The following is a 16726-nucleotide window of genomic DNA, read 5'->3' on the forward strand; positions in this document are numbered from 1 at the left end:
CGGGCCCTCATACCACCTTCATGGAGTCTGTTTCTGACCGTTTGAGCAGACACATGCACATTTGTGGCCTGCTGGAGGTCATTTTGCAGGGCTCTGGCAGTGCTCCTCCTGCTCCTCCTTGCACAAAGGCGGAGGTAGCAGTCCTGCTGCTGGGTTGTTGCCCTCCTACGGCCTCCTCCACGTCTCCTGATGTACTGGCCTGTCTCCTGGTAGCGCCTCCATGCTCTGGACACTACGCTGACAGACACAGCAAACATTCTTGCCACAGCTCGCATTGATGTGCCATCCTGGATGAGCTGCACTACCTGAGCCACTTGTGTGGGTTGTAGACTCCGTCTCATGCTACCACTAGAGTGAAAGCACCGCCAGCATTCAAAAGTGACCAAAACATCAGCCAGGAAGCATAGGAACTGAGAAGTGGTCTGTGGTCACCACCTGCAAAACCAGTCCTTTATTGGGGGTGTCTTGCTAATTGCCTATAATTTCCACCTGTTGTCTATTCCATTTGCACAACAGCATGTGAAATGTATTGTCAATCAGTGTTGCTTCCTAAGTGGACAGTTTGATTTCACAGAAGTGTGATTGACTTGGAGTTACATTGTGTTGTTTAAGTGTTCCCTTTATTTTTTTGAGCAGTGTATTATTCTACAATGTAGAAAATAGTACCAAAAAAAAAACTTGGATGAGTAGGTGTGTCCAAACTTTTGACTGTTACTGTATGTCCTAGCGATGCTCCTAGAATGCATTTACTTCTGAATCACTCTGGACCAATTTCTGCTAAATTACTAAATTCGGATTCTAATAGATTCCAAGTCAAATGAAGTCCTACTCTGGCTGATGATATATTGATTCGTGATTTAAATAGTTACAATTAAGCACTTGGCAAATTTAAAACCAATTGATGAGAAAACTGTGATTTTTCTTTGAATAAGCTTAACCTGGTTATGTGAAACCAGCCCTTTGGCAAGGTCAATACTGAAATATTGCCATGTCACTAAACAGCCACAGTGCATCACTATTGAACATGAAAAGATTCAAGGGAGTAATCATGTGATCTTGTGTTTTTAATTTCATTATGTACCATAAATTACAACAGCAGTTTGTTGAGGCACAAGCTTGATGGGCTATGTAGTGCATCCTCATAAAAAAAGATTTTCTACGCAACCCAACATTTGATCATTTAGACCTCTGACAGTCAAGATGTCCTGTATAGCTGCGTCATTCAGTTTCATCTGAACAGATCACACTCACAAACCTGATATTAACATGCAATGCAATAATCCTAATAACTAAAAGCCATAGATGAAAACATGTTAAACCATTAAACCACTTCCCAGTTGTTGCAGTTCCATAACATTTTACATTTCCATAACAGTCTCATAATATATTATTCTCCATGTACAGCCTGGAGAGCAGCATCAGACCAGGCAGAGCAGGACGGTTCTGAGGTGTGTGTGTGTTTAAAAACTCCAAAATGCATCTCTCCCCCCTGCTTGAAGTAATCATTGATCCTATTCCAACATTGTGATAGCTAACTACTAGTCTCATCCACCAGCCTAGCCTGAGGATGAGGTTAGGCAACAACAGTAGGCAGTAGAATCCTTGTTTAAAACTACCCAATTCAGTGAATAAATATTTCCAAGGAAGAGAACAGGGAGGAATGCATGTTCCAAGTGTTCAAAGGGACATTGTTGTTGTGATTTTCCTCGTTGCAGGTGAAGGCAGGACAGTCCAGACACTGCCCTCGTGTGGCTTGAATAGGCACTGCACCTCACACAGACGACAGGGTCACGCTCAGGAGGGTGCAGCCGCATACTGGACATTGCAGACAGAAATGCCATTAACAGAACTGAAATGATTCCATACTATGCTCGTCTGAGGCGCATGTCAGTTCTATACAATACATTTCAATCTGATCACTGCCAAGGACGGAGGCACCTTTCTCTGGCACTATGAAAGACAGTTTCCTGATTTGGAAAGAAAAAAAAGAGCTAGTCATCTTCACCCTGGTTATCCACAATGAGGACATGAGTCCGCTAACTTATATTATGTTACCAGATACCATTAGTTTAAAGCAGATAATAATAATGTTTTAAGGCAGAAAGGAAGATACATATCTACATGTTGATATCAAAAGTAACAAATAGCTTGGATTGTTTAGTAATCGTTGCAAAGTTGTCAACAGATGTGGGATGCAAGTTGCAGTGTTTCACACCACTGCAGTCCTGAACCCAGGCCTGGTGGTGTCCCTTTGGAGTGGTAGGTAGAAGGTGTCCCTACCCATTGGTCCAGGGAAAGATGTTCTCTCCATAACAGTTGAGGTTAGGATTTGGGCGTTGGGCAATCTGATCCTAGATCTGTGGTTAAGGGCAACTTCTACCCGGAGTTGTGTGAGCCTGTCTCCATGCCTGGCATTCCTTCCAGTTCAGTAGCTGACCAGCACTGATGAGACTGTGCAACACTGTAGAACACTGCAGTCCTGAACGCAGCCCTGGGTGTAGTGGCTGTTATGAGCCAATCTGAAATGGCACCCTATTCCCTATATAGTACACCACTTTTGGCCACTGGAGTCTGTCCAGAAGTAGTGCACTATGTAGGGAATAGACGGCCATTTGGGACTAAATCGCAAGTCTCTATGGTGCATATTCCTTCAGCAGCTGGCCGGCTATCACTAGTCTCTGGATCTCACTGGTGCCTTCGTAGATCTCAGTGATCCGCGCATCGCGGTAGTGCCTCTCTGCTGGCATGTCTGTCACGTAACCCATTCCCCCAAGAACCTGGATCGACTTTTAGTTCCACAGATAGAGAAAAAGAAGTCAACATTTTTAAGGGTTTAGAATTCCGTATTGATTATTAATTGATTCAGGCACTAGTTCTAGAAAGAAGGACATGACAGGCTCTCTGATGCGTACCTGGTGGCCGCAGAAGGTAGCGGCCTCAGAGGCTGCTAGTTTGGCCATCGCTGCTTCCTGTGGGGACAGGAAGGAGGAAGTACAACGTTATGTAATATGACAGAGAGGATGGTGTGTGTGTGTGGTATGGTGGGGTGTGTACCTTGGTGAAGGGTTTCTTGGTGTCTTTTAGCATTGCAGCCTTCCAGGTGAGGAGACGAGCGCTTTCAACAGCTACAGCCATGTCTGCCAGTTTGAACTGAAGCATAGAGATACACACCCTTAAAGTGGAACTGACAACATTTTAGCAACATGAAATGTTATTAAATCTGTTCATATACACCCCCAGGAAGAACATGACACTGGACTGTGTGTTTACAGGCAGTAGCAACAGCGCGTCTTTAGATCATTAGAACACATTAGCCAAAAGCCACAAAATACACCTGAATTGATTTATGCAAATATGTCAATACCCCTGGAGTCCTTTTGATCAAACAACCATGAAAAAGTAGACTCTCTCTCCCTCAGTTATGCACATCAACAACAACAACAAGATCAACAACTAATGCTAGCCAGAGCAAGATGAGCTAAAATCTAACGAAGGCACATTAGATAAACTCTCTCAAACTGTTTCAGCTAGTTGGCTGTCAAAATTATACTTATAATCGATGGGGAATAGTAGCCTGCTCGTTCTTCTGCAGCTTGCCTGCAACCAAGCTAACTGGCTAAAGTTGGCTAGCTTGCTACTTCAAGACAAATGAGAGAACACCTCACTCTGACCATTTTACCCGCCCTAGCAGAGCTGGTTAGGCTGTTTAAATGTTATCTACAGCATCCGTGACTAACTATTACTTTTTTTGCCTATGCTTACTGACACCGGTCATTTTCAGCCGATGTTGCGTGTTCGTAAATTCATCAGTTATTCTGCGCTCTGGCACACTCAGACGAGAGTGCTCTGAAATCAAAGTATATAGCCATAGTGAATTTGCGAACGCAAGAGATATGCTAACTGGATAACAGTTGTTCAAGTTCTTGCTAGCTAACCAAATGACACCTGCATCTCTAGCTGTGTATAGACACCGAAAAACGATATGAGGGCGAAAAAGTCAGTCACTTCTCCAATAACATGACATCCTCCTAGCAGCTAGCTAGCTAACGTTAGGCTCCGTGTTTTTAGCTTGCTACATAAATGGATACACTAGCCTATTAGCCACATTATGACTGACTTGTGATCATTGCCCTTGTTAGTTTGATTGTATTCACATTCCCAGCCTTAGTTACATTTGTCAATTTTTGTCCAAAACATTGAGTCATTGAAACAAACAGTGCATCCCTGAACAGAGGCAGCAAACAATGTACCAGGCCAGCTGTGATTTACAACCTGATAGCAATATTTTTTGGACTACCAAGAAATGTATTGTTGAATTATATTAATCATGCATCGAACTGCATCCATCTATTCTGCCAACAATGCCTTAGTGTACGTCATGGAATGTTGAGTCAAATAGAACCTATTTTTAAAACCTGTTATAAAGTTGGTTTTGTAGCTGGGAATTTTTGACTGATATTATGATTGCCTGTTTCATATCTGCAAATTAGCTAAAACACTGTCAGTTCCACTTTAATATAACAGACACACCTTAACATTTACACACACACACACACACACACACGTACCTGTACGGCCTGCAGCTTGCCAATGGGAGCGCCGAAGGCGGTGCGTTTGTGAGCGTAGTCCGCAGCACAGTCCAGAGCAGCCTGAGCAATACCCAGAGCCTGGGATGCTATACCTATACGCCCACTGTCCAGGGTTTGCTATGGGAGAGAGAGAGAGGGGGGGGGGTCGGTACACACATACACAGACACACACGGACATGCACAGACGCACATAATCACTCACATGGACTATGCACACACACACACACACACACAACCAACACCACACTCCCCCCTATAAACCAACCATTGCTATCTTGAAGCCAGATCCTCGTGTCCCCAGCATGTTACCCAGGGGTATCCTACAGTCCTCCAGGATGAGGTTGGCAGTGGAGGTTGCTCTGATGCCCAGCTTATCCTCCTTCTTCCCCAGGGACAGGCCAGGATGGGGCATGGGCACCAGGAATGCACTGATACCCTACGGAGGGAGGGAGAACACACTGAATTGCATGTATAAGTTACATTGATAAAGTATTATAATATCAAAATACTGAGAGAGAGAATGAGTGAGAGAGAGAGAGGGGGGAGATGGAGAAGGAATAGAGGGGGTTTAACTATGGCTCGACTCCAACAATGATGTATCTAACCTTGTGTTTGAGTGACTTGTCAGTGGTGGCGAATACGACACTAGCAGAGGCATCCCAGCAATTGGTAATCCAGGCTTTAGTCCCGTTCAACACCCACTCCTCTCCCTCCTGTCTGGCTAACGTAGACGCTGCCCCTGCATCACTACCATTACCTACACAGAGAGGGTGGGAGAGAAAGAGAGATAATCAACACCCACTCCTCTCTCTCCTGTCTGGCTAACGTAGACGCTGCCCCTGCATCACTACCATTACCTACACAGAGAGGGTGGGAGAGAAAGAGAGAGAATCAACACCCACTCCTCTCCCTCCTGTCTGGCTAACGTAGACGCTGCCCCTGCATCACTACCATTACCTACACAGTGAGTTGGAGTGTAATAGTGAACGGATGGCTCTGGGGCACAGTGTGTGTTGTGTGCGTCTGTGGTGTACCTGGTTCACTCAGAGCGAAGCAGCCAACTTTCTCTCCGGTCGTGAAGGGAGTTATCCACTGTTCCTTCTGCTTCTGTGTTCCAAACTTCAATATCGGCCCTATGTACAAAGACTACACACACACACACACACACACCTTTAGTATCAGTGCTAAATACAGCGACAACATAAAACACACTTTTCTAATACACACACTCTTACGTACATTGTTGACCGAGACCACACATCCAGTGCTGCCGCAGCCCCTACTGATCTCCTCCACGGCCAGAGCATAGGCCAGGTAGTCCATTCCTGCTCCTCCCAGCTCCTCAGGAACCTCCACAGCCATCACCCCCATAGCACCCAGCTCGCGCACCTGCACAAACACACACATGGATGCGTTAGAGGTGTGTGTGTATGTGTACCTCATATTCCGTGTTCTGCGTGTGTGCCTGCTTAGTGATGTGTGTGTGTTAGTGATGCGTGTTTGTTCACACGACCGCAATTGCTAATAACCCATCCTCAACCGCCTGACTATGTGATAGTGAAAATCGGAGTCCCGCACCAGACCCTAACCCGGAAATAGGCTGATAGAAAATGCGTCAGAGAAGGTGGAACAATCTTTTTGACAGGGGGTGCAGGATTTAATAAAAAAATGTAAGCCTAGATATGTTCCTGCTTATAATTCCCAACATTTTGGTAGGCTATTTGTTAGTCAACTTGTCTATAATTAGATACATGCAGCTTCTCTTCTGTCATTACTGCCATAGAAGACTAAATAAGCCCTTGCTCACCAGAATGTCATAAATCGATGAATGCTTCAATCTACACTGAACAAAAATATAAGTATAAAGTATATATAATATAAAATATAAGTATATATAATATAAAGTGCTGGTTCAATGTTTCATGAGCTGAAATAAAAGATCCCATAAATGTTCCATATGCCAAAAAGCTTATTTCTCTCAAATGTTGTGCACAAATTTGTTTACATCCCTGTTAGTGAGGATTTTATCCTTTGTCAAGATAATCCATCCAACTGACAGGTATGGTATATCAAGAAGCCGATTAAACAGCATGATCATTACACAGGTGCACCTTGTGCTGGGGACAATAAAAGGCCATTCTAAAATGTGCCGTTTTGTCACGCAACACAATGCCACAGATGTCTCATATTTTCAGGAAACTTGCAATAGACATGCTTACTGCAGAAATGTCCACCAGAGCTGTTTCCAGATAATTTAATTTCTCTACCATAAGCCGCCTCCAACGTCGTTTTAGAGAATTTGGCAGTAGGTCCAACCAGCCTCTCAACCGTGTGTAACCACGCCAGCCTATGACCTCCACATCCGGCTTCTTCACCTGCAGGATCGTCGGGTGCTGAGATGCTGAGGAGTATTCCTGTCTGTAATAAAGCCCTTTTGTAGGGAAAATCTCATTGTGAGTGGGCCTGGCTCCCAAGTAGGTGGGCCTAAGCCCTCCCAGGCCCACCTATGTCTGCACCCCTGCCCAGTCATGTGAATAGGGCCTAATGAATTTATTTCAATTGACTGATTTCCTTATATGAACTGTAACGCAGCAAAATCTTAGAAATTGTTGCATGGTGCGTTTATATTTTTGTTCAGTATAATTGACATCGGTAAAGTTCTAGGAACACAAGCATTTCGCTAGACCCGCAATAACATCTGCTAAATATGTGTATGCAACCAATAACATTTTATTTTTATAATCTCTGCTTCTCTCCTGCAGAAAACATTGAGGGACTGGGGAGGAAATGCAATAACCCCAAAAAACTGGAAATATTTACTGTGCAAAATTTCCAAATGACATCGGTTTGACCGGTTTTAAGGAAATTCTAAGCAGTGAAAACAACATGTTTCTGATAAGATTTCAGTTCGGCTTGGATGCATGCATACTTTGTGGTTGAAATACTATCAGCTTTTATGATTCTGATAAAGATAGCACCTTTACAGACGTTCCCTAACCACGCATTCATTATTTTAAAAAAAGGTCCAGAACAGTCATTACGATTCCCATGTAAAATAGCCTTTCGAGTGACTAAAATATCACCCATAATATTTTTGGGGGATAGAAAATGCTTAACATTTTAGAAAAAGTACTTTCTTTCATGGCTAACTACAAGGAAGTTTGAAAAGACAGGCTGAGTGGGCAGGAAGCTTATATTCATAAGCTCGCCTTGACTGACAGCTCTTTGAAACGCCTATGTCAAAAAACTTGGATGCAATGAGCAGTGTTGCAGTAAAATCATCTCAATTTGGTGATACACAAAGCAACTCAAACAACATTGAAATTGCATCAATGATGTCACCTTTTCTTTTATACATCTCCCGTTTGGCATGTCTCTTATGATGCAGTTCACAGGAGCACTGACAGATGTGTCCCAGTTTTGAACGACCCTTCCCCCCCTTTGTTCAACGCTGGCTGAAGACCTAGCTAGCCAGTAACTAGCTAACACCAGACACAGGTGAAAGAGGAGACATAAGTATCTCTGCCATAGATAAAGTGTAAACTTCTAATTATATTTGCTGACACCCTACAGTCAAATTTTGGCACCAGTAGAGTAGCTACCTAGCTATATAAACTACGCACCTCCCCAAATACGCCTTCTCCGATGTTGGTTACAAGGCGGTACTACTTATTTAAATTAGGTAAGAGAATGTCATGTTACCATTGGTGTATTAAAATGAGTTAGGGTGATGTCACCCTATCCCCTTAATAATCCCACCTCAGTAACTTTATGATCAAACTTTATCAATGTAGAAGCAACAGTAATTTTTCATACTTTAGTTAGCATACTTTTATCTGGTTTCATCCAAATATCATCCAAAACATAATTTTGACTGTCATGACCTTTAAGATGCTGAAATAAATCAATCATATTTCTCCACTCTTGTTCCGGAGTCAAAATGTACATTTGGTGTATCATTAATGCCATAAAATGCTTCATTCTGCAGGAATTAATACACTGAACATAAATATGAATGCAACATGCAACAATTTCTAAGACTTTACTGAGTTACAGTTCATATTTTTTTTTTAACAGTCAATTGGAATAAATTCATTAGACCCTAATCTATGGATTTCATATGACTGGGAATATAGATATGCATCTGTTGGTCACAGACACCTAAAAAACAAAGTAGGGGAGTGGATCAGAATACCAGTCAGTATCTGGTGTGACCACCATTTGCCTCATGCAGCGCGACACATCTCCTTTACATAGAGTTGATCAGGCTGTTGATTGTGGCCTGTGGAATGTTGTCCCTCTCCTCTTCAATGGCTGTGCGAAGTTGCTGGATATTGGCAGGAACTGGAACATGCTTTCGTACATGTCGATCCAGAGCATCCCAAACATGCTCAATGGGTGACATGTCTGGTGAGTATGCAATTGTGTTTGTTGCCCGTAGCTTATACCTGCCCATAACATAACCCCACCGCCACCATGGGGCACTCTGTTCACAACGTTGACATCAGCAAACCACTCGCCCACACGACACCATACACGCTGTCTGCCATCTGTCCGGTACAGTTGAAACCGGGATTCATCTGTGAAGAGCACACTTCTCCAGCGTGCCAGTGGCCATCGAAGGTGAGCATTTGCCCACTGAAGTTGGTTACGACGCCGAACTGCAGTCAGGTCAAGACCCTGGTGAGGACGACGAGCAGGCAGATGAGCTTCCCTGCCCAAGTTCCAAAAAGCATTTGGCTATTGGCGTGTATTTGGCACTTGTACAGTCAGGCCCTGAAGTTTAGGCTTACGCACTAATGACATACAAATAATGAAAGAAAAACCTCAATTTAGCTGATAGATATGAATTGCACAAGAATTATGCATTTTTAATGCATTGGTTTCCCTTTATTCAACCTGCCCGCCACTCACCTGCCATTCATCCACACAATATTTTATGACCCTAAACCCACCCTTCCCGCGGATATAACTGGGGGTAGCGATGGGCTTTTGACGTTTGACTGTTGGAGTACTAGCATTACATTTTTTTTGACTTGGAATGGAGAAAACATATATTTTTTAGAAACATGAGAGTTAGGGTGTGCGCATTTACAGTATGTACATGCCAACAGAGCACAACAATGCCTATATTATCACAACCATTACACATAACAAATCTTAATTGCTAAAATGCCTCAGATATTCAGTCAATAAAAAACAATAGTCATTTAAGATTAATTTATTGAAACCGTAATTTCAACTGGTTATAATGTGTAACACAATCTTCAAAAAGGCATTAACCTCAGCAGTGGCGCTTGCTTGTAGAAGCCTATAGCTGTGCAGTGGCATAGCCTTGTTTTGTTAATTTAGCAGACAAGACGCTCTTATTTCCCGAGCCCTCATCAGTCAAGACACACCTATTTTATAGCAAAAAACATATAATAATATAATCATCTTTTTCAAAATGAACAAAGTTGCCAGTGTGAAGTGATACACGTCTGGAACCCTATTCTCAGAGTGATAATTTGAAACAGGGTTTAGTTTGACACGTTGAAATACACTTTTTTTAGGGTTTCAAACCAGTCTTTCTTCTTTTCGATATAGGCCTACAGAAGTTCGATTTAGTTTATTCTGCATGTTCTTTGGAATTTTCTAAACGGATTAACAATTCCCCATTGAACACTGCATGGTGATGAATTACGGCGACGACATCTGTTTGGTGAGTAGGCCTAAACTTAATGATTCTGATGAAAATATGCTCTTTGTCTTTATCAAACAAATGTTTTTGCATATTTTCAGGTGTGGAACCTGTCTATGTTTACGGGGGTTAAAGCCTGGGCTAACCAAATGTAAATGGCACAAGCAGTTCGCAAAGTAGCCAAAGCGGAAAATCGACGGGATGAAATTATTCCAAAACTGCAGCTCATTGTTGGAACACATATTTACCTACTTCAATCAACCAGTCCATTGTGAATTTGTGATAAAACTGTCGTCATTTGGCAAGGAGTGTAGATTGTGTATCCCATCAGTTAGAGGCATTTTTTATGTCCACCGTTTTTCTAGGCATTTCTGTAGGCCAACAGGAGCTCGTGTGCGAACTCAGCACGCGTGTGTAGAGGGAGCGGTCGGAACGCAATTGAGTAAGAGAGATATGGAGGGGAAAGGGAATTTAGGGAGAAGAACTGTGTGATGCTTGTCTTGGTTTCTTTTTTGTTGTGCCCTGCAAATGCACATGTACAAATGGAACACTAGAGTCAAAGCAAATGAACGTTGTCCGACAAGCCACAAAGCACATTCCACCAAATACTTTTACAGAATTTGATTTGATTCTTTTTTAATTTTTTATCTCTGGTCAAAGATAGAGTTTTGACATCCAATCGAGTACTCGAGGACTCGATTACTCATGTCCATCCCTAACTGCGGGGGACTGCGGGTTATGAGTTACTAGTACATGTGTGTCTGTACCTGTTGGGCAGGGAAGAGGTGTTCCTTGTCTAGTTTGCCAGCAATAGGAGCCAGCTCTCGGTCTGCGTAGTCTCTACAGGTTTGTCTCATCATTTGGTGCATCTCTGGTAGCTCAGCTAGCGAGGACAGAGACCTACAGCCACTGACACAAATGCCCAGGGCTGGAAAAGGGGGGGGGGGAGAGTGAGAGAGAGAGAGGCTTTAGTATTTTAAGAGCTGCTCATGTCTAGCATGTTTCACAACATCATAACTCTATTGTTAGACAGTGTTATCAGTGTTACATGAATACAACTGCCCAGGTCAACCCTGTGTGGCAACCAATGATTGTAAATAGACCCAACACAAAACACACACACACCAGGGCCGTCGCCAGAGTTTCATACCATTCAGGGATCAGTCCTGAAGAACAGGGTCTTAGGGGTTTGTGGGTCCAAGAAAAAAATGGCCTTTTCTAAAATAATTCCCTGCAATTCTAGATCATTTTCAATGACTGGAGACATAATAATACACTGCTCAAAAAAATAAAGGGAACACTTAAACAACACAATGTAACTCCAAGTCAATCACACTTCTGTGAAATCAAACTGTCCACTTAGGAAGCAACACTGATTGACAATACATTTCACATGCTGTTGTGCAAATGGAATAGACAACAGGTGGAAATTATAGGCAATTAGCAAGACACCCCCAATAAAGGAGTGCTTCTGCAGGTGGTGACCACAGACCACTTCTCAGTTCCTATGCTTCCTGGCTGATGTTTTGGTCACTTTTGAATGCTGGCGGTGCTTTCACTCTAGTGGAAGCATGAGACGGAGTCTACAACCCACACAAGTGGCTCAGGTAGTGCAGCTCATCCAGGATGGCACATCAATGCGAGCTGTGGCAAGAAGGTTTGCTGTGTCTGTCAGCGTAGTGTCCAGAGCATGGAGGCGCTACCAGGAGACAGGCCAGTACATCAGGAGACGTGGAGGAGGCCGTAGGAGGGCAACAACCCAGCAGCAGGACTGCTACCTCCGCCTTTGTGCAAGGAGGAGCAGGAGGAGCACTGCCAGAGTCCTGCAAAATGACCTCCAGCAGGCCACAAATGTGCATGTGTCTGCTCAAACGGTCAGAAACAGACTCCATGAGGGTGGTATGAGGGCCCGACGTCCACAGGTGGGGGTTGTGCTTACAGCCCAACACCGTGCAGGACGTTTGGCATTTGCCAGAGAACACCAAGATTGGCAAATTCGCCACTGGCGCCCTGTGCTCTTCACAGATGAAAGCAGGTTCACACTGAGCACATGTGACAGACGTGACAGAGTCTGGAGACGCCATGGAGAACGTTCTGCTGCCTGCAACATCCTCCAGCAAGACCGGTTTGGCGGTGGATCAGTCATGGTGTGGGGTGGCATTTCTTTCGGGGGCCGCACAGCCCTCCATGTGCTCGCCAGAGGTAGCCTGACTGCCATTAGGTACCGAGATGAGATCCTCAGACCCCTTGTGAGACCATATGCTGGTGCGGTTGGCCCTGGGTTCCTCCTTATGCAAGACAATGCTAGACCTCATGTGGCTGGAGTGCGTCAGCAGTTCATTAGCAGTTATTATTATATTATTATTAAATATTAAAAAAGGCATTGATGCTATGGACTGGCCCGCCCGTTCCCCAGACCTGAATCCAATTGAGCACATCTGGGACATCATGTCTCGCTCCATCCACCAACGCCACAGACTGTCCAGGAGTTGGCGGATGCTTTAGTCCAGGTCTGGGAGGAGATCCCTCAGGAGACCACCGCCACCTCATCAGGAGCATGCCCAGGCGTTGTAGGGAGGTCATACAGGCACGTGGAGGCCACACACACTACTGAGCCTCATTTTGACTTGTTTTAAGGACATTACATCAAAGTTGGATCAGCCTGTAGTGTGGTTTTCCACTTTAATTTTGAGGGTGACTCCAAATCCAGACCTCCATGGGTTGATCAATTTGATTTCTATTGATCATTTTTGTGTGATTTTGTTGTCAGCACATTCAACTATGTAAAGAAAAAATTATTTAATAAGATTATTTCATTCATTCAGATCTAGGATGTGTTATTTTAGTGTTCCCTTTATTTTTTTGAGCAGTGTATATTTTTACATACCACACAAATTACCTAAATTAAAAGTTACTCTGATATTGACATACAGAGATCAATAAAACGAACGACCCATGTCTTAAATGTAACCAATAGCATAGGCCAATGAAAAGAGTGGATACAGAGATCTTAGGACTACAATTTGATTTATTAGGATCCCTATTAGCCGACGGCCACAGTTAGTCTTACTGGGGTCCGACATATAACTAAAAATACATTACAGACAAAATACTTTACAGTTTACATACATTTAAAAATATTAAATATGTAGTGTGTGTGTGTGTACATCTATCAGTTACACATACAGTACATGTCAGTACATACACACAACAAGTAGGTCACATGGGGAGAGGCGTTGTGCCGTGAGGTGTTGCTTTATTTGTTTTTTGAAACCAGGTTTGCTGTTAACTAGCGCTAGAGTGCATTCGGAAAGTATTCAGACCACTTCCCTTTTTCCACATTTTGTTACAGCCTTATTCTAAAATGGATTCAATTAATTTGTTTCCTCAATCTACACACAATACCCCATAATGACAAAGCAAAAACAGGTTTAGACATTTTTGCAAATGTATTAAAAATAAAAAACTTAAATATACAGTTGAAGTCGGAGGTTTACATACACCTTAGCCAAATACATTTAATCTCAGTTTTTCACAATTCCTGACATTTAATCATAGTAAAGATTCCCTGTCAGTTAGGATCACCACTTTATTTTAAGAATGTGAAATGTCAGAATAATAGTAGAGAGAAGGATTTATTTCAGCTTTTATTTATTTAAATCACATTCCCAGTGGGTCAGAAGTTTATATACACTCAATTAGTATTTGGTAGCATTGCCTTTAAATTGTCTTGGGTCAAACGTTTTGGGTAGCCTTCCACAAGCTTCCCACAATAAGTTGGGTGAATTTTGGCCCATTCCTCCTGATAGAGCTGGTGTAACTGAGTCAGGTTTGTAGGCCTCCTTGCTCGCACATGCTTTTTCAGTTCTCCCCACAAATTTTCTATAGGATTGAGGTCAGGGCTTTGTGATGGCCACTCCAATACCATGACTTTGTTGTCCTTCAGCCATTTTGCCACAACTTTGGAAGTATGCTTGGGGTCATTGTCCATTTGGAAGACCCATTTGCGACCAAGCTTTAACTTCCTGACTGATGTCTTGAGATGTTGCTTCAATATATCCACATAATTTTCCTTCCTCATGATGCCATCTATTTTGTGAAGTGCACCAGTCCCTCCTGCAGCAAAGCACCCCCACAGCATGATGCTGCCACCTCCTGTGCTTCACGGTTGGGATGGTGTTCTTCGGCTTGCAAACAACCCCCTTTTTCCTCCAAACTTAACGATGGTCATTATGGCCAAACAGTTCTATTTTTCTTTCATCAGACCAGAGGACATTTCTCCAGAAAGTACGATCTTTGTCCCCAGGTGCAGTTGCAAACCGTAGTCTGGCTTTTTTATGGCGGTTTTGGAGCAGTGGCTTCTTCCTTGCTGAGCGGCCTTTCAGGTTATGTCGATATAGGACTCGTTTTACTGTGGATATAGATACTTTTGTACCTGTTTCCTCCAGCATCTTCACAAGGTCCTTTGCTGTTGTTCTGGGATTGATTTGCACTTTTCGCACCAAAGTACGTTCATCTCTATGAGACAGAACGCGTCTCCTTCCTGAGCGGTATGACGGCTGTGTGGTTCCATGGTGTTTATACTTGCGTACTATTGTTTGTACAGATGAACGTGGTACCTTCAGGCGTTTGGAAATTGCTCCCAAGGATGAACCAGACTTGTGGAGGTCGACAAAAGTTTTTCTGAGGTTTTAGCTGATTTCTTTTGATTTTCCCATGATGTCAAGCAAAGAGGCACTGTTGGACATTCCTGCAGTCAGCATGCCAATTGCGCGCTCCCTCAAAACTTGAGACATCTGTGATATTGTGTTGTGTGACAAAACTGCACATTTTAGAATGGCCTTTTATTGTCCCCAGCACAAGGTGCACCTGTGTAATGATTATACTGTTTAATCAGCTTCTTGATATGCCACACCTGTCAGGTGGATGGATTATCTTGGCAAAGGAGAAATGCTCACTAACAGGGATGTAAACAAATTTGTACACAACATTTGAGAGAAATAAGCTTTTTGTGCTTATGGAAAATGTTGGGGATCTTTTATTTCAGCTGATGAAACCAACACTTTACATGTTGCGTTTATATTTTTATTCAGTGTAGGTTTAAGGTCACCCTCCGTCCTCTCGCTAGTAACCTTTGTCCCAGTGAGAGCGTGCGTGCCCGAGAAAATACTTGGGTTGACAACGTTAAAACCAGACACCTTGAAATGCGAATAAATTCGCTATAATCTGTGTATTACATAGATAACCACACAAACAGGGTTACTAAACGTTAGCTGACTGGAGTCCCACTTAACCCCATTCAAGTTCAAATGCCTCGAAAGTTATTATTAGCTCAACTAAAGCCAGACTCAGTAAGTTTAATTTACTGCCATTGCAAATACAGCATTCTAGTAATGCATACAAATTGTCAATTGTTTCTGGGGGTTGTTAGCTAGCTAATAAGCCACCTATACACTCGATATGCAGCTAGCTGTCGTTCCTTAGCATTGGTCTTTAGCTAACTAGCTAGCTCATTACCAAATACTAGCATAAGCAACTAGCCGAGTACTGTAGCAAGCTTGCTAGCACCCCGGCACATGACTTTCCTAAGTCTATTCATTGTCGAAGGATCAACAAACAAAGCAAGTACATTATCCCTTTGTATTTGAGAGACAAAGGAGCACATGTCAATAGTTTGTGTATTTATTGTATACTGACCTTTTCTAGCTTTGAAAAGTGCTGCCATCTTGTTTATGCTCGACTTGCTGCATGAAACCAGACAGCTGGCATGGCTATCAACCCACGTGACCTAGTTCGAGTGACGTCTGATATTTTTGTTCTGGTTATGTAGCCAACATTTCTTAACAACATTGTTTAGCTACATATTTACGTCAGTATAGCGGCAGCCTTATGTGCAGAACTGGCCTATGTTAAAACAAAGGGATGCTCTGTTGAAGCCTAAAATGAGCTCATTTCATAATTTTCCTATTTTAATGATGATTTATTATGTGTACATTTTATGGGACTATTGGCCAAAACTCAAAGATGGAAATCTGAAATCACACATAATTGTATACTTTTGTGTTTTGTCATAAACTGAACATGATTGGAGTAAGCTATATAACCCTTCAGTGACCGTAACTCCTTTATAGCTCTAGATAGGAAACACATTTCAAGGTCCTATTGAATAACCTTATACAAGCTTTATCTACATGCATCCACATGGTTAGGTAATAATCATTTCCACTGTTCAATCTACAGCTTAGAGACAGTGGGGCTGTGCTGTCTGTCAGTGGGTGAGAGGGGCTGTGTTCAACCTTTAACCCCTCACTAATCAGATGGTCCTTTCTCAGTCCAACAGGACAGATGGAGAGGAGAAGGACAGAAGGAAGAGAGAGAGAGAGAGAGAGAGTGAAGGAGGGAGAGACAGAGAAAGACAGAGAAATAGGGAGAATGCAGTCAGACCGACATAAGGGAA

At 42.9% G+C, this 16726-nt stretch overlaps 1 protein-coding gene across 1 annotated transcript; it reads right to left on the minus strand.

The window, feature by feature from the left end:
* Positions 1-1046: 1046 nt before the first annotated feature.
* LOC121582679 (short-chain specific acyl-CoA dehydrogenase, mitochondrial) lies at positions 1047-16066 on the minus strand. The gene is made up of 10 exons (XM_041898660.1): positions 15967-16066; positions 11037-11197; positions 5829-5978; positions 5624-5735; positions 5195-5346; positions 4855-5025; positions 4569-4706; positions 3055-3150; positions 2913-2969; positions 1047-2786 (listed from the first exon to the last, which is right to left on the minus strand). Exons 1-10 carry the CDS (start codon positions 15992-15994, stop codon positions 2634-2636), a joined length of 1218 nt encoding a protein of 405 aa, XP_041754594.1. The 5' UTR covers positions 15995-16066; the 3' UTR covers positions 1047-2633.
* Between the last annotated feature and the right edge of the window lie 660 nt (positions 16067-16726).

The sequence above is a fragment of the Coregonus clupeaformis genome, chromosome 15 (assembly GCF_020615455.1).
Source record: "Coregonus clupeaformis isolate EN_2021a chromosome 15, ASM2061545v1, whole genome shotgun sequence".
NCBI lineage: Eukaryota > Metazoa > Chordata > Actinopteri > Salmoniformes > Salmonidae > Coregonus > Coregonus clupeaformis.

Bases quoted from the DNA above. Each gene is read 5' to 3' on its own strand.
- LOC121582679 (XM_041898660.1), bottom strand. From the start codon at position 15,994: ATGGCAGCACTTTTCAAAGCTAGAAAAG. The intron at 5,979-11,036 runs GTACAGACACAC...GTGTTTGTGCAG, and splicing joins ACCTCTTCCCTGCCCAACAG to GTGCGCGAGCTGGGTGCTAT. The intron at 3,151-4,568 runs GTACGTGTGTGT...TCTATGCTTCAG, and splicing joins GCAAGCTGCAGGCCGTACAG to TTCAAACTGGCAGACATGGC.